We start from the raw sequence: 16,450 nt of genomic DNA on the forward strand, positions 1-16,450 counted from the left end.
TCTCTGGGTTCTTCCTGCTGGGTCAGACATCTTGTTGGAGTTGTAATGTCACGGTTTGCCTCTGCAGTAACCCATTTGCAGGAATAAAGATCCTTTATCCAGAGTTCAAAAAGATTTAATAAACAAAACTTCCTCCACTGACTGTGGGAACCAAAAACCAAAACCAAACTCAATCCATACATGTACAACTCAGCAAAGACAACTCCACACTGATGACTGGCAGCAGTGGCCTGAAATAGGGTGAGGGGCAATCAAGATGATGTGGTTCAGCTGCAGCACTCCAGGAGGCTCACAGGGAAGGGGAGGATTCCTGAGAGGAGCTGCAGCTGACCTGAACAAAAACAACAGAGAAAAAGTTAAACACAAGCACAAAAAGGGGCGAATCATAACACATCTGTTGGGCTTTTAACTTAATTAAAAACCTAGAAAACTGGGAAAGTTTACCAATAAATAAAGTGAGGAGTTTTCACAGAAGCAGCCAAAACTTTAGGGAGAACACTTGTCACATCTCACAGCTACCTTCATCTCATCACAGCATGTATGACAGAGGAAAAGGAATAAATCATCTGACAGCTGTGGTCATGAATCAGAGCTATTCTGAAGCTCCTGCTAGAGATACTCATCAGTTATGACAAAAAAGCTGGAACCAGCATGTCAAATGTCTAAATGTCGAGGGGACGGGAAGAAGAGACGGAGGCTGTGGACGGTGTGTGACTGAAGACGGTTAGGGGAGTGTGTGTGTTCTAAATTCATTTTACAGAGGCAACACTGAAGCAACAAAAAGGACGATATTGATTCAGCCATCTCGTGTTGAATTTAGAAAGCATCTGAGGAGAAATAGGAAATGGAAGAAAGAGTTTTTGAGCTTGGTTGTGGGTTCATTTCATAAAGTCATCATCACTCCTGTAAAATATGACTCACTGTGTTTCTATAAAAGCTTTCACAGTTTGGCTAACGTGGTGAATAAATGTGACTATAAGAGGTCGGTTTCTTTTTTTTTTTTTTTTTTTTTGACCAAAATGAAATTGATGCTTAGTTTCTCGCTATCCGATTTAGTCACAAAACAGAGAATTAGTGTCTTCTGACACCTTTTCTCAAAGTGTGTTTTAAAAAATTGCGTAAAAGCTGTAATAAATACATCATTGGTAAAAAGGTGTGTGGCAAAAATCCTCATGAAATCTTCTGACTGTGGCCTACACACACACACACACACACACACACACACACACACACACACACACACACACACACACACACACACACACACACACACACCTGCTTTTCACCTTAGTGGGCAATATCTCATTCATGAAATCAGTTTGTAATGAGGAAGTAAACAGTATTTTTGGTTTAAATCAGTATGCTCCGGCTTGGTACAACTGTCCTTGAGGGCAAACGATCAGGTACTAAAACCTCCTGGACAGGGGCTCATGGCCCTGATAAATTGCCTCCATTTGTCCTCCCCAGCATGCAGCAGCAGCTGTGGGTTTGAATATTTGGGCCATTTTGGTAAAATGTGCTTCTGGGACACCAACCCCCCCCCCCCCCTCCCCCAAAAAAGAAAAAATTAACAAATCAACTGTTTTGAGCACACTCGTGAGAGCAAATAGATCTGTTTATACTTTAGCATCTCAATTGAAAACCTACTTTGTGACGGTAGAATTAAAAGTGTCCACAAGTTACTTCCCACCTTACAACCAAGTCCAGTTCACTTCCTTTTGTGAGGTGGAAAATGGTAAAGGGCCTGTATTTTCACATAATGCCTTCTAGAATTGTACAACCCCCCCAAGGCACTTTACAGCACACACATTACTGATGAGCTATAACATAGCCGCAGCTGCCCTGGGGACACTGGCAGAAGCAAGGCGGACGTACACTGGCACCACCGCCCCCTCTGACCGCCACCAGCAGCTAAAGAGGCTGAAGTGTCTCATCCAAGGACACGACGACCGTCTGAGCAGGGTGTGAATCAACAAGTGGAGCATGCACTCTGCCTCCCCTCTGCCACTGTTGCCCTGGAAGCACTGCTTCATATGACACATCATTATTTCCTGACTCGCCTTTGGTGGATTCTACTGTTGCATGCTGTGTCATAGAACCAAACAGAAACCACCAGATTGAAGAACGTAAGCTGTTAAAAACTGATTCTTTCAAGAGGCCATTTTCCAGAACAAGATTTTCTCTCAGTTAGCAAACAAAGCTAATCTAGGCTAAGCTAAGCTAACTCTTCACTGAGATCAGCCTATAGAGATTGAATCAGCACGATTCAGCTCTTCGCTGCCGTTTCTTCCCTAACAGCTCCTCAGCATCCAGATTTCCAGTGAACTAATAAAATGATTTGAAAACCATAACTAGACTATTTTTTGCTTTGATGTGGCAGCCATGCTGAAATGCAAAATAACTTTCAGCAAAGCACCTCCACAGGTCATCCTTCATGCAAGCATCCACCATCTGCTCACCTTCTTGATGCAGCATAAACAATCTCATGGCTAGAATTTAAAATCTTCACCTTTAGACATAACAGATAAACTCGCAGGGTTTAAATGAAAATGACTCATATTTGTGTTAGAACGCAAGCAGCCCTCTTTTATCCCTACAGGTCGCCTTCAGCAGTGGGAGGAAGGGATTGAGCTCAATTCAATAGGTGTTAAGAGGAAAGGAAGGATTTCCAACTGTTGAAACAGTTAGCTTCCTCCTTAAAGATTTTATTTCTCTTCTTGAACGTATCGGTTCTTGCCTCAATCCCGAGGCGCCTGCCATCCAATCTGAGCCTTCCCCTCCATTCTACTAAATCAAGTCCTAGATGTGTTCCCATCTCCTCACACCCAAGGACAGTCAAGCTTATTACGGAGCCAGACACCGGGAAGAGAAGAGACAGACGGGGAAAAATTGAAAGGAGATAGACTGGATCTGGCATCAACATCATATCTGTGCTCCTTTAACTCTCTTTCTCTATCTCTCTCTCTCTCACACACACACACACATAGTTAGAAAGATATGTTTGCTCTCCTGATATTCACTCCTCATCACAACACCTTCATCAGCTCCATCTCTCTGCTCTTATTTGGCAGCCTGATGATAGTTTTATTGCAACACTCAGGGCGACTCAGAAGAACTCTTTAAAATGACTTTCTTCCAATGGCCACTCGCCAACACTTGCATTAATGTCAGACTCTTTTTTTTGTGTGTGTGCAAAGCCAGAAAAAGAGTGACGCCATTAAATAAAAAATTCCTTCTAAGATCACATTTTCAGTATCATTGATCTCAAACTTCCTAAATTCAAACGAAGCCGGTGTCTAATCGCCCAGTTAAGAAAAACCTGCTCCAGTCAATGCCTCAGTAAAAAGGTTTAAACATCTACTTTGTGAATGTTCTCGTTCAAGCTATCCTTTAAATGACAAACTCTCCCAAAATCTATTTGAATAAGAAGAGTTTGAGGAGAGATCCAAATAATCCGAGTTTACTCCAACACACTTAAGATGGTTTGGTTTGATGAAGCAGTAACAGAATAAATAATTCATCAAGAAGATGCAGTGCATTCTGGTTCATGAGACTTTCTCAGGACTAGAGCACCTCAGGCAGCTTTGCTGCGGCAATTAAAGGATTAGCCGCTATGAGGCCAAGCGTGAAGACGTGATAGAAGACATTAGTTACTGGTTTACTCGGCCGTTTCATTTTAATAACAAAATGGACCTCCAGTGGCTCTTAGAGATAAAGGAAGCACTCCCAGGCCCAACGTCTTTTAATACAGATGATAAAGAGAGTGCTGTCGGAAGTTTGATGTCTTTCTTTTCTTTTACTTTCAGTCTTTTTATTACCATCTTTTATTAAGTTGGCTCTCTTTGTGTTTGCTTTGGCACAATGGTGTTGTACAATCGTTCTTAATTCAAAATGAATACATAAATGTCCAAAAAGACACTAACCTAGATTATTTTTAATCTCGCACCAGCACAGAAGTCATGTTTCCATAGTTTCTGTCTGGATTTCAGCTTTTATCACCATCTCTGATGAGGGTTAACACACTACAACATGTGGTTCATATTATTTAGTATTTAAAGCTGACACTTTAAATTAAATTAAATTTAATTTATTTATGAAACAAGCCATGAATTAAAATCAAAGGATAAAAGAGTAAACTTATTTTTCCTATTTACTCAAAGGTTTTTTGAAGTATGAATGACATCCTGTGGTCAAACGTGGGTACTGCAGTCCATGCTTCAAAACAAACAACTCCGCTAGGAGCAGCTTTGCTAGTTAGGAGTCAGCACCAGAAGATTCTAGATGAGGAGTGGGACGAGTCATACACAGCAAGTAGATCAGTTGATCAACACATTTGACTTTAATATCGAGGTTTGGTAATTGAAAAAGTAGCTTGAGATATTTTTAGAGCCAACTACTTTTATTACAATTCTCCGTTAGCATCGTTAGCTCAAAGTTAGCCTTTAGCATTCTTAATTCAAAATTAGAGTAAAAGAAAATGTGTTTTTATTTCTTTTGCTTTTGAGCCGCTTCTTTTACCGGCTAACATTCTGTCCACAACACTGCTGCTCTGGTGTTGAATCACAAATGCCGGCACAGCTGTGTTTGCAGACTTTCCAGCTTTTTAGACTCAAATATAATTTGCTCTGCAGCCAAGAAGTATAGAGGCGGGACAGATTATAAACAAAGACTACATCCCTCTTTTGCCTTTTCAAAAGGAGAAGAACTGACAACCGCTCAGCTGGCTGAGAAGGAAATCAGTTTCAATGTAATGTGATTATTTGACTGTACATGTTTTTACTTATTGCACCTTTAATTAAGTAATCAACTAGACAATCAAATAAGATGCTTTTTCCAAGTTCATGGATTTTTTTTATTACTGTGTTGTTCACAGCCTGTTGAAATTCCACCAGACCAAAATATATTGGTTACTACAGTAACTACCCATCCTGGTTAGACACACACAGATGGAGCTAAGCGGTTCTTGTGGTCCAACATGAGTAGGCAGATGTGTCAGAGTAAAACATCTGTCGGGGTCTGGAAGCGTTGCTTTCTCACAAATAAAAAAAAAACATTTGCCACAGCAGACTCTGGAACTCTCTCCCCCTGAGCCTGAGATCAGTGGACTCAGTGGTCTCCTTTAAAAAGCAGCTGAAGACTCACTTGTTCAAGCTGGCTTTTGTATGACCTTCTTCACCTCTCTCTCTTTATTCTGCTCTCCCCACCTATTCCACCTTCCTCAGGATCCACTGGTTTCCTTCTTTCCTATCCACTCTCTCTTTCTTTACATTTTTTAATCACAATTGTCTATTTTTTGCTCGTTTTAAATATATTTTGAACCTTTTTCTAAATTCTTTTTTATATTTTTTGTTTTTGTGAAGTGCCTCGTGATTTTTATCTTAAGAGGCACTATAGAAAATATATCTTCTTCTTCTTCTTCTTCTTCTTCTTCTTCTTCTTCTTCTTCTTAACATTTATAAAACCTTCTGAGTATTCTGAGATTTTGGCTTCCCTAAGTTGCAGTGAGAGTTCACAAGTGCGCTTGTGAAAAGGGGAGGGGATTCTTTGTCATAGGAAACTTGTGATGCAAGAAAAACAAACAAAAGCAGGAACCTGACGACTGCATCTTCTTCTCCATCCATATATGACAGAATAACAAAAGCATCGTTGGGTGTAGCTCTCTGTTTAGCTGACCATCCCACGCCTTTACTCTTTTCATTCGCTCTCATCGCATCTCATTTGGCTGCAACTGGAAGCTGAGAATGCAGAGACATATTTCATAACCAGCTGCACACAGTATCGTCTCCATGGAGTCTGATATTTTCATCAAGAGTCGGCTTTAGTTCCAAAGCCTTGTTTGCATTTCCTCCAAGCAGCTGAAAATCCCATAAACGATGGTTAAAGATAGAGATGGGAAGCAATTTCACAAAGTCCTGATCTAAAATGATAAGCTATTACTTTAAACTCAATTATATTTGACTGCTGTGTTTCTTGTGGGTTTGGATCAAGTCCTGATCAGCTGTGAATAGGGAGAACAGCATCCCTACCTCTGCATCTCCGCTACAGAGCCGTGGGCTTCAACCCAACGAGTAAACATCTCTCTGGGGATCCCTTTCAGCTCCTGCTGCTTGCTGCAGAGCAATGAGAAGGAAGTCCATTCATTGGCTGAGATATTGTTCTGGTGAAAACACCCAGAGAGCCGAGCACACGTCCTCCCTCGATTCACGTCTTTCTCTGTCTTTCTTTATTCTCCCTTCTGTCGGTGAGCACATCGTTCACTCCGGCTCACTGGCAGTCTCCTCCGACTGTCCTTTTCAGTCATGTTTTGGCTTCTGTTTGAGTAAACGCCTTCCCTTTTTAACTCTAAGTCAATTATCCCGTTTATCATTTTATTCCAAATGCCCTGCCAGTCTTCTAATTCCTTAGATTCTCTAAATGCCAACACTTTGTCTAGTTCACTCTCCTATTGTCCTTTAGCTGTCATTCAACATTTTTCCTTTTGAGTCTTTGCTGATCTTGGCAGCCAGCTCTGTGTTTTTTCATCTCTTGCTCCTTCTGTTCCTGATTTTGGCAAACCAGAGCCCCCCCGTGCTGGTGTGTGGCTGCGGGCTTTGTCCTTGAGCAGGGGTCAGGTGGATTTCTTCTCTCTTCGCTCTGATGTGCTGCTCGAGGACGTGTGTTATTTGCCTGTGTTTTGTCTGGATACACAGAAGAGAGCAGTGATTGCCCTTGACATACAAACTAGAGGAAAGGCACACACCTGACCGTCTACGTCTGTGTGTGTGTGTGTGTGTGCGTGAGAGAGTAAGCATGCTGGCTTTGTCTTTCCTCAGGACACACATCCAACCCTGTTATGGGTTCGCTTAGTAAACTGACACTGATTGAATTTAGCGCCTGCGTCCACAAACAAAGCACACGTGTAACCCTGTCCCCTGAAACAACATGCAGGATGACACGAGCGCCTTCCAGCTTTTATGTTTGACCTCAATCCCTTCACAAGGAGAGACTGTGGGACTAAAGGAGGCAGATACCTTCAGCCAACACCTGAGGAGATGCTGCAGCAAGTGGAACAGTTGGTTAGTTCTGCCTGGCTTTAGTAACGACCAGCAGTACCCGGAGAGGCCCTAGGGAGGCTCAGAATGCTACTGGCTGCTCACTGGAGGGCTGGAGGTATGGATCTTCATTGCTTCCATGATGAGCTGCTCCGTTGGCTGTCTGGGGATGTGGCGTTAATAGCTGGACAGATGAGAAAACCTGAGCTGAGAACCTACCTGAGCGTCTTAGTGGACATGTCTGCCCCGGTGATGCCGTGATACACCAGCGTTTCATTCCATACCGGGTTCAGCGTGTTCTTCAGGGTTTTTGTGCGAAGCTTGTTTGCCTGCAGACACAAATGAAAAGTGACAAGAAAGTCAAAGAATGGGAGGAAAGTAAAGGATAAAAGAGTAGTGGGTAATATTTCAAAGGCAAGAGGTGAGATCCAAAAGATCACAATTAGATAAAGAGAATAAAAGGTCGGCTAAAGAGGGCATTTCTTCCCATTTCTAGAGAGCAGAGGATGATAATTTGTCTCTGTCCCTCAGGAAATCGCTCACATCTGCTGTGACAGAATGAGAGGACACAGGTCTTCCCTCGTCTCACCTTGTCTTCTGTCTGCTCCGGAACAAGATAAAAGAATGTACTAGCAGCCAGCCCACCCATTACATTACGCTGTGATTTAAAAACAACACAACATGGCAACCAGTCAATTCATGCAGGCCACACCAGATCCTCAGGGGTCAGATAAATGTGGTGCAGTTGTTAGCACTGGGGGGGGGGGGGGGGGGGGGGGACTTGAGACCCTGCAAGTATGTTTTAAATTATTGCAAAGTCTTGTCACGGTTTGAGGTGTTTGTGTCGTGATTAGTTTTGTTTTTCTGTGGTTGGTCTTAGATTTTTGAGCTTTCAGTTGTTGTACCCATATGTTTATTGTGTGGATTGCCCACTCTGAGTTAATGTGTTTGAGTATCTCAGGGTTTACCAACAAAGTCTGGAGAAGCTGCTCTTGGCAGCATCTGCAGAGATGCAGAGTCTGTTGTTAAGAGGCAGCTGAGCTGGGAGAAGATGTTGATTTCCTGGTCGATCTATTTTCCAGCCCTTACCGACGGGCTTTGGGTATTGACCAAAAGAACAAGAACATAAACACAAGCTACTTAAAGGATTTTCCTCTGCAGCGTCACCAGACTCAGCCCTAGAAACAGGGTGAGGACCTTGGACATCTGGGAGGGTCTTCAAGTAGACCTGATGCTCCTGCTGCTGAATTGGTTCGGACATGTGGGTGGAATGCCCCCAGGACACCTCTCTGGGGAGGTATATCGGACATGACCCAGAATATGTTGGATGGATTATATCTGCAGTCTGGGTTTACGTGCAGGGGGCATGCTATCCAAACAACCCAGAACATCATCATCATCATCCTTTATTTATAGAGCCCCTCACAGGCATGAGGCATGCCACTAAAGTGCTGCACAGTAACAAATTAAAAACAAAAATAATCAATAAAACAATTAGAAACCCACACGTAAAAGTAGAATAAAATCACGTAAAAGATCAACAACATCGAACCCAGAGTTTAAAAGGGATTCTAAAATCCACAGGCAACCAGTGAAGAGCAGCCAGAACAGATGTCACGTGAAATCTCGCTGCAGCATTCTGAACAAGCTGCAGACGAGCTACAGTACCCTGACTTACTCCAAATAAAACAGAGTTAGAGCGGTCTAGGTGTGACGATGATATGAAGGCATGAACCACATTCTCAAGATCCTGTCTTGGTAAAAATGGCTTCACTTTAGCCAACTGTCTCTCAGATGATAAAAGGAGGAGGATGTTTGTGTTTATTCATTTGGCAGACGCTTTTATCCAAAGCGACTTACAATTTATTTAACTTGTAGGGCATGTTGTGATCTGTGGGGGAAACCGGAGTACCCGGAGGAAACCCACGTGTAGCGGGGAGAACATGCAACTCCACGCAGAAAGGCCACAGCCGAGTTTTGAACCTGCAACCTTCTTGCTGCGAGGCAACAGTGCTAACAACTGCGCCACCATGCAGCCCGTGGGTACCACCGTGCTAACATGAGCATCAAAACAAAAGGCATTGTCCATCTTCACACCAAGATTGACCACTGAGGCACTTAAGCAGGAATTCTGGTCAGAGGTAGTGGATGAAGATGAAATAGGACAACTTGAGAAGAAACAAACTTTTGTAATGTTAGTAGTAATTTTTCCCGTTAGCATTCTTTTCCCCCTGAGCCTTGCTGTCATGTTTTCATTTTTTAGTGTGTCCTCTCTCGGCTCACCTGTCACTGCTCTTCCACCGGTCACTCCACATCCATCCCTCCTTGTAATCACAGTTCCTAGTTGCTCTTTCTTGTCAGATCTCGTGTAATTCTGTTGTTACTCCTCTCTGATCAGTCAGAACTTATTTTCTTGCTTTATTTTCATGACCCATGGACAGAGGTCGGCCGCTGGGCGTATTCTACAGTTCTCTTTCAAACTGTCTCCGCACACAATTGGACAGCGCCAATCAGAGCAGCAAAAAATGTGACTTAATAATCACTATAAAGATTCAGCAAGGTCCACCATACACCGTCAAAGGAGAAGCAAACGCATCCTTTTTCAAATAAAGACCTTAAGTACCACCATCTGCTGACGTCTCAAAGAAAGCCCAAATCTAAATCGTCCAAGGTTGATATAAAGTCAAAAGTCAAAGTCCCATTAGTTGTCACACACACAGGTGTGTGTGCGAAATTTGTTCTCCGCATTTGACCCATCCCCTGGGGGAGCGGTGAGCTGCAGACACAGCCGCGCTCGGGAACTATTTGGTGGTTTAACGCCCCAATCCAACTCCTTATTGCTGAGTGTCAAGCAGGGAGGCATTGGGTCCCATTTTTTTTTCCAAAGTCTTTGGTATGACCCGACCAGGAATCGCACCCCTGATCTCCCAGTCTCAGGGCGGACACTCTACCACTAGGCCACTGAGAAAGATGCAAAAAAGACTGTTGTTCCTGAGCTGGCGCCATCTTTGCAGTTTTTCATCATCGTAGCTCTGATGCCAACCTCGCCCAAAGTCTTTTTACAAACACATAATGCTTTGATTGTCTGAGCCTAAAACTGTTTGAGCCAATGGTATACCTGCTGAGGCTACGGAGTTTCTATAGACTGACCTGCGGAGCTAAATCTTTTGCTACTGCTACAGCCAGTCTAGATTTTAACAGGACTGTATTTTATTTTATTAAAGCACATATTTTCAGGCCTGGAGAAATCTTACCTGAACTTTCAGATCTTTTTCTTAAAAAAAAAAAACCATAAAAATGGACAAAAAGGAAATCCTTTATAAATAATGTATATTGTAAGTATCCCTGGGTCTTGTTCACGAGCGAGGGAAAGCTGGAGCATAAGATCAATAGGATTGGTGCTGCATCTGCAGTGATGCGAGCGTTGTACCGATCTGTCGTGGTGACGAGAGAACTCAGCTGGAAGGCAACGCTCTTGATTTACCGGTCGATCTACGTTCCTACCCTCACCTATGGTCACAAGCTTTGTGTAGTGACCAAAAGAACAAGAACGCGAATACAAGCGGCCGAAATTAGGTGAGAAGCTCTGTCATCTGGGAGGGGCACAGAGTAGACCCGCTGCTCCTCCACGTCGAGACGAGCCAGTTGAGGTGGCTTCGGCATCTGGTCAGGGTGCCTCCTGGACGCCTCCCTGGTGAGGTTTTCTGGGCACGTCCAATCGGGAGGAGACCCAAGGGAAGACCTAGGACACGCTGGAGGGACTATGTCTCTGGACTGGCTAGGGAACGCCTTGGGATTCCCCTGGAAGAGCTGGCTCATGTAGGTGGGGTGAGGGAAGTCTGGGCGCCCCGGCTTAGGCTGCTGCCCCCATGACCCGACTCCGGATAAGCGGCTGAAAATGGATGGATGGATGTAATCATTTACCATTGTCTGATCCTAAAGCATGTAAACACTGTGTTGCTGTAAAACAGATTTGATTAGGAGATATTTTAGTGTATTTATGCTGTATTATATTGAGTAGCTAGTGAAGAGTTAGTGTTCCCTCCTTTATGACTCATGCTCATGTCTGAATGTTTGAGGACACAAGCACCCAAGCCTGTTTCCTCTCCTCTTTGCCACCATCAGCCTCTCACTGTGGTGCCTCAGGGCCAGATGCTGAACCTCGCCTGACATCTTTTTTTGTCTCTGTCTGTTTTTGTCCCCGCCGCCCATTATTCTGCCACCGCCCCTCTCGTTCTCTGTCCCCTTTTCTATTCTTCCTCCTTTGTTCCTGCTGGAAAGTTCCTCCTTATCAATTAAAGTCAGATAGTGAGGTATCCGGGGAACAAGCATCTTATTTCAAACTTGTATTCGTCCAGTTGATTAACGTAAGAGAGGGGGAGCATCACGACTCAACCAAAACACCGCTTTCCTAAAAAGTCCTCATTATTTAATGAGTTGGGTTTCTTAAACAGAATCTAACACATGGGCCATCTACTAACACCAAAACACCAGCTTCTTGTCCTCCTGCAGCCATCCTCCCTCTTTACGGGTGGTTTGCATCTGTTTGTAAATGTTTTATCTTCAGCTTCCCATCTGCCCATCGCACTCTTTCTCCTTTCTCTCCATCTGTCTGCAGGAAGCTCCCTCTCTGTTTTTTTTTTAACATATCTCACTATCCCTCTTACTCAGTCCTCTTTTCTCAGAGCTGTGATGAGCCGAGGCTGGCTGTGAGCGATTCGTCCAAGCGTCTCTGCATGTGCATGAAAATACCAGAGACTGTCGTCGGGGCACCAGGAACTATGGTGTCTGTGTTTATCTGAGGGAAGGAGAAAGGCTGTAATGGGGAAGAAAGGGGAAAGGAGGGGAGAAGGGGGGTGAGTTGGGGGGGGGGGTGTTCTGTGTGTGGCTGTGACTAAATCCTTAGCATGTGTCTGCATACACACAAGGTCATCTGCTGCATGGGTTGCAGGGTGTGTTATACACCAGAAGACAACATGCTGGACCGTATCCCAATCAAAGAGATGACAGATGGGAGACGGGAAGGGAAAGAGAAAGGAATGGCGCGTGGGTCAGAGGACACGTGTGCCTTGAAAATTTCTTGAGAGCTTTTTGGGTGCCGGATCAGTCACCGCAAAGTGCACAAACAGAGTGCTGCAGAGTGGATGTGAAAGTGTGTGTCCGTCATCTTTTGTAATAACGTGCCCTCCACCCTGATGACTGTTTATCAAACAGGAGCACTTACCTACACATTGATGCTCACTCTCTCTCTCTCTCCACTCTCCCCCTACCACCACTACCAGCTTTACTGCCCCTCCCACCCCTCACATCAACACTTTGCCTGTTGACGTGAGCCGTGTAACAATCCTCCCTGTTTCCATGACAACCACCTGCTGCTGTCCTCCCCTCTTGTGTCTCTTTCTCTTGTTGTTCCCCCTTCACACACACACACACACACACACACACACACACACACACACACACACACACACACACACACACACACACACACACACACACACACACACACACACACACACACACACACACACACACTCCTCTCTCCTTCTCCACACACTGTTGGTATTTCAAGGTCAGAGAGGGGCAGAGGTAGATGGTGTGATAGAGATGGGTATCGAGGTGAAAAGTGGGGAGAAATGATCGATAACAGTGGGAGAAAGGGTGAATTTACTTTTTTTTTGTTCAGACGTGATCTTTGCATAACCTTAACTACACTCAGCTTCCTCGTCCTCACAACTCATAATCCCATTCTGTGTCGGCCGGGAGCCGAAATGGCCGACAACAGGTTTCCTTCTGCTGCAGCCGTGGGAGTGGGGGCCGTCCGCCGCCACTGCTTTGTCCTGCTGCTGTTGTGGCGAGCTTTATCTTTGCCTGCTGCTTGAGCTGAAAACGAGACAAGAGCGGGGCAGCCGGCCAGAACGTGTTTGGGCTTGATAACGCGAAGGAGGACCGGATGAGCCACAATAACAGGCGTCCAAGTAAAAAAATACCGTTTGGCTTGAAGAGACACAGTAAATTAGCTGACTGCCATGTTTGTCCCAAAGGTGTTATGACCCTTTTATGATGTCAGGTAAACAAGAACTGATGAGGTGAGGGGTTTATTCAATGGGTCTAAACAATCCTCAAAATGTCCTTTAGTCCCCCTCCTTCCCTTTTATCTTTATATACATGTTTTCATGTTTTAACACCAATTACTTTTTTCTACAGTTTTATTAATAGACCTGTGATCGTTTCCCATTAGTTAAATAATATGAGTTATTTTGGATAAACACAATAACATCTGTATTATTCTTATGCTCTGATACAAAACCACGTGGGTGAAACAAACATAAACGTAAAAAAAGAATAATACACCCAGTTTTAGTTTTACTTTTATGCATCAAGAGATGATAAATAAAAGTTCCAGTTAAACAAATCTAGCCTTATAATATTAAAATGCAATAGATTCCATCATGCCATGATATAACTAACCAAAACTTCTATCCATACCGTTTTCATTGAATTTAGATGAGCCAGTCTAACATTTGGAACATGGAAGGCAACATTTGTGTAATTTTGCTGCTCTGGAGGCTACAAGAGTGTGTTACCATAGTGTCAAGGTGAGACATCAGTGATGACCTCAAAGAATCAGCTGAGGGCAGTTAAAGGTCATTCCAAGACTCCACCGTGCTTTTGTGAGAAAGATTAAGTAGAAAACTTTTGATGAAGCTGTCAGTCTTCCCGAGTGGAAGTCCCAGAGAATTTCATTCTAAGGTCAGACTGAGTACTGCTCAGAGAAATGATAAAAGTAAACACCTATGGCCTATCTCAGACTCTAAATGCCTCAGTTAGCAGGTCAAATGTTCAAGTTTATGACAGGACAAGATCTGCAGGAGGGGTCTGTTTTCTCTTGAAGGCAACAAGGCAGCATGAGACCAAAGTAGAGATGTTTAACAGAAAAACACATCAAAGAGTGTTTAAACACTAATGTCTTGTTCTAGCTGTCAGCACAGTGGTGGAAGGCTGATGGTTTGGGCACCCTAAGGCCAATAATTCTTCATCAACTCCCCTGAATAATAAAGTATAGAGGCCCTTTTCCATCATCAAACTTTTGGTTAAGGTAAAACCTTCACAGTATGTGCGTGTGTCCACTTCACAAGGCTGGACAGGACCATTTTCCGGGCCATTTCAGGGACCAACATAGTACCTGAACTAGGGTATACTCGGAAAGTCCCGGTAGAGTCACTGAGTGGAACTTGTTGTCAACTCATGCTGGCTGGCTGTAACTCAGCAGGAATTAATCAGCAGATATCAACAAAAGACCAGCGTTTGTAAGGTTGGAAGAGTTTCCAGTGAAGCAAAATGGAAGAAAAACATTGATGCTGCTTTAAAGTCGCCATTCCTGAACTCCCAGCACTGAAACATGTGGTGGAAATCCCTCCACAACACCTTAATTTACTCCTTCAGAGCATGGGGGAAAAAAAAGCTTCCTCTGGTCATTCAACGCCAGTGTTTACATCAAACAGCTGAGCGCCCCGTCCCCTCAATGTATTGAGTTACTCTGTACTTTGGCAGAATAAAACCTTTAATGTTATGAATGTCCGTAGACTCCTTTTGCTGCCAAAGCAGTTGCGATATGCAGACATCTTAGAAAAGTCATGATTTTATATGAAGACGTATCGGTCGGGTCATACCAAAGACCTCAACAATGGGACCCAATGCCTCCCTGCTTGACAATCAGCTTTAAGGGGTTGTGGGTTAAACCACCAAATAGTTCCCGAGCACAGCCACAGCTGCAGCTCACCGCTCCCCGCGGGGATGGGTCAAATGCGGAGGTGGATTTCACCAGTGTGTGATGAATTAATGGGACTTTAACTTTAAAAGGATCAGGCCACCGTATATCCTGGTCACTTTCCCCCTCCCAGTAATTTTCCTGAACTCCTATAGAGGAAACACTGTTTATGTGAGGCTGAGAGTTGAATCAAACTGGATAATTAAACAGGACTAAGATCCCAAACACAGCAGATCAAACAAATAAATAAATAAATAAATGAATAAAAATAAGGGCTGAAAAAGTTTTACAACTTCCCACTAAAAGTCCAGACCATAACCTGACAGAAATGTTTTCATTGGACTTCAACAAAACTGTGCAGACAGTAGGGTGACGTTGCTCCTAATGATGTGAGAGACAGTCAGTCACAAAAGATTACCCCAATGTATTGCTACAAACTTAAAGTAGGTCATAGTAAGAACTCTTCTGAGTTAGTAGCAATCCCGGATAAGCCCCCAGTTCATTGTGGCCAGGATTAAAAAACATAAAATCGACAACTTCTAGATTTACCAGTAATACAGGCATAATGGGGTGAACCTTTTTCTCAACAGTATTTCTATTTTGCACACTTGAAATGCTTTGAAGATGGATTCAATTCAATTTCAGCGAGGGACTTTGGTTTCTCCTGACTGTATCTGATCTAATTATTGATCTGGAGGCTCATGCTACAACATCATCGTATAAATAAAAATATTAATATCACTGATCTCAGTAATTTGCATGTTGGCCCTAAATGACAAGTGTTGGTGTGCTGAGTGGACCCATGTTACATGAATATCTGCTGCGGAAAGGCTGAAGCAGTGACCTTGCTCGCCCCGGGGAGAAGATGAAGCTTGACGTATGGATCAGCCAGCCCGTTGGAGTCCATGGCCTTCAGACCCTGTGGATGCAGACACACAAACATACACACATGTAGTAAGAGAGGTGACGTCATTGTGCCCTCAAACCTATTCACACTAGTGACAGGGTCAGAAAAAGTCGGCAGATCTGACAGTCCGGTGCTACTGTAGCTGATTCAACTTCAGGGTATTTCTTTCTCTCTGTTCCTCACTCTTCCGTCTTCCTCGACTGCTTTGTGTTCTCCTCGGAGGAACTCTCCAGTAAGATTTACATAAATAAATCATGTGTCAGTATGAAACACGCAGCGGAAGCCTGGTGTCCTTGTATGTGTCACATGCAGCGTCATCCAACATTTCAAGGTGCCATGATTTAGCCTGGAACCGACGAGCCGACATATAAAATCTATAAAAGGTTGTGAGCCGGAAACGTGACTGACACCTTGTTCAGATGTGAGTGAACCATTTTCACCAGACGGTCATGGGTGATTATGCAATCTGCTTCACTGATGGTGTGTTGAACGTTACCTTTGCCTTGTGTATAGTACAATGAAGGCAGTTGTTCTCTTGGTCAAAGTGCAGCGTGAACTCCAGCGTTCCCAGGTAGGCTGAAAGAAACAGCACCAACACAGAGATTGCTGTCAGTGAGAAGCACAAACACATTCAGCCTTCAGTGGCTCTGAGTCATTTCTGCAGCAGGCGGCCTCTTGAAAACATAACTCTGCCTTATATGAATGGATCTGTCTTATTGCTTGGGTCTGAGAGAAAACTAG

At 43.8% G+C, this 16,450-nt stretch overlaps 1 protein-coding gene across 2 annotated transcripts in view; it reads right to left on the reverse strand.

Annotated features, from left to right (window-relative positions):
* Positions 1-16,450, reverse strand: part of doc2g (double C2-like domains, gamma) — an 89,911-nt gene that overhangs the window by 41,919 nt on the left and 31,542 nt on the right. For both annotated transcript variants that reach the window (XM_054744790.2, XM_054744791.2), the window contains exons 3-5: positions 16,206-16,285; positions 15,647-15,721; positions 7,251-7,360 (exon numbers count right to left, since the gene is read on the reverse strand). In XM_054744790.2, the coding sequence (XP_054600765.1) occupies positions 7,251-7,360; positions 15,647-15,721; positions 16,206-16,285 (265 nt within the window). The remainder of the gene's footprint in view (positions 1-7,250; positions 7,361-15,646; positions 15,722-16,205; positions 16,286-16,450) is intronic.

The sequence above is a fragment of the Nothobranchius furzeri genome, chromosome 6 (assembly GCF_043380555.1).
Source record: "Nothobranchius furzeri strain GRZ-AD chromosome 6, NfurGRZ-RIMD1, whole genome shotgun sequence".
Taxonomy (NCBI): domain Eukaryota; kingdom Metazoa; phylum Chordata; class Actinopteri; order Cyprinodontiformes; family Nothobranchiidae; genus Nothobranchius; species Nothobranchius furzeri.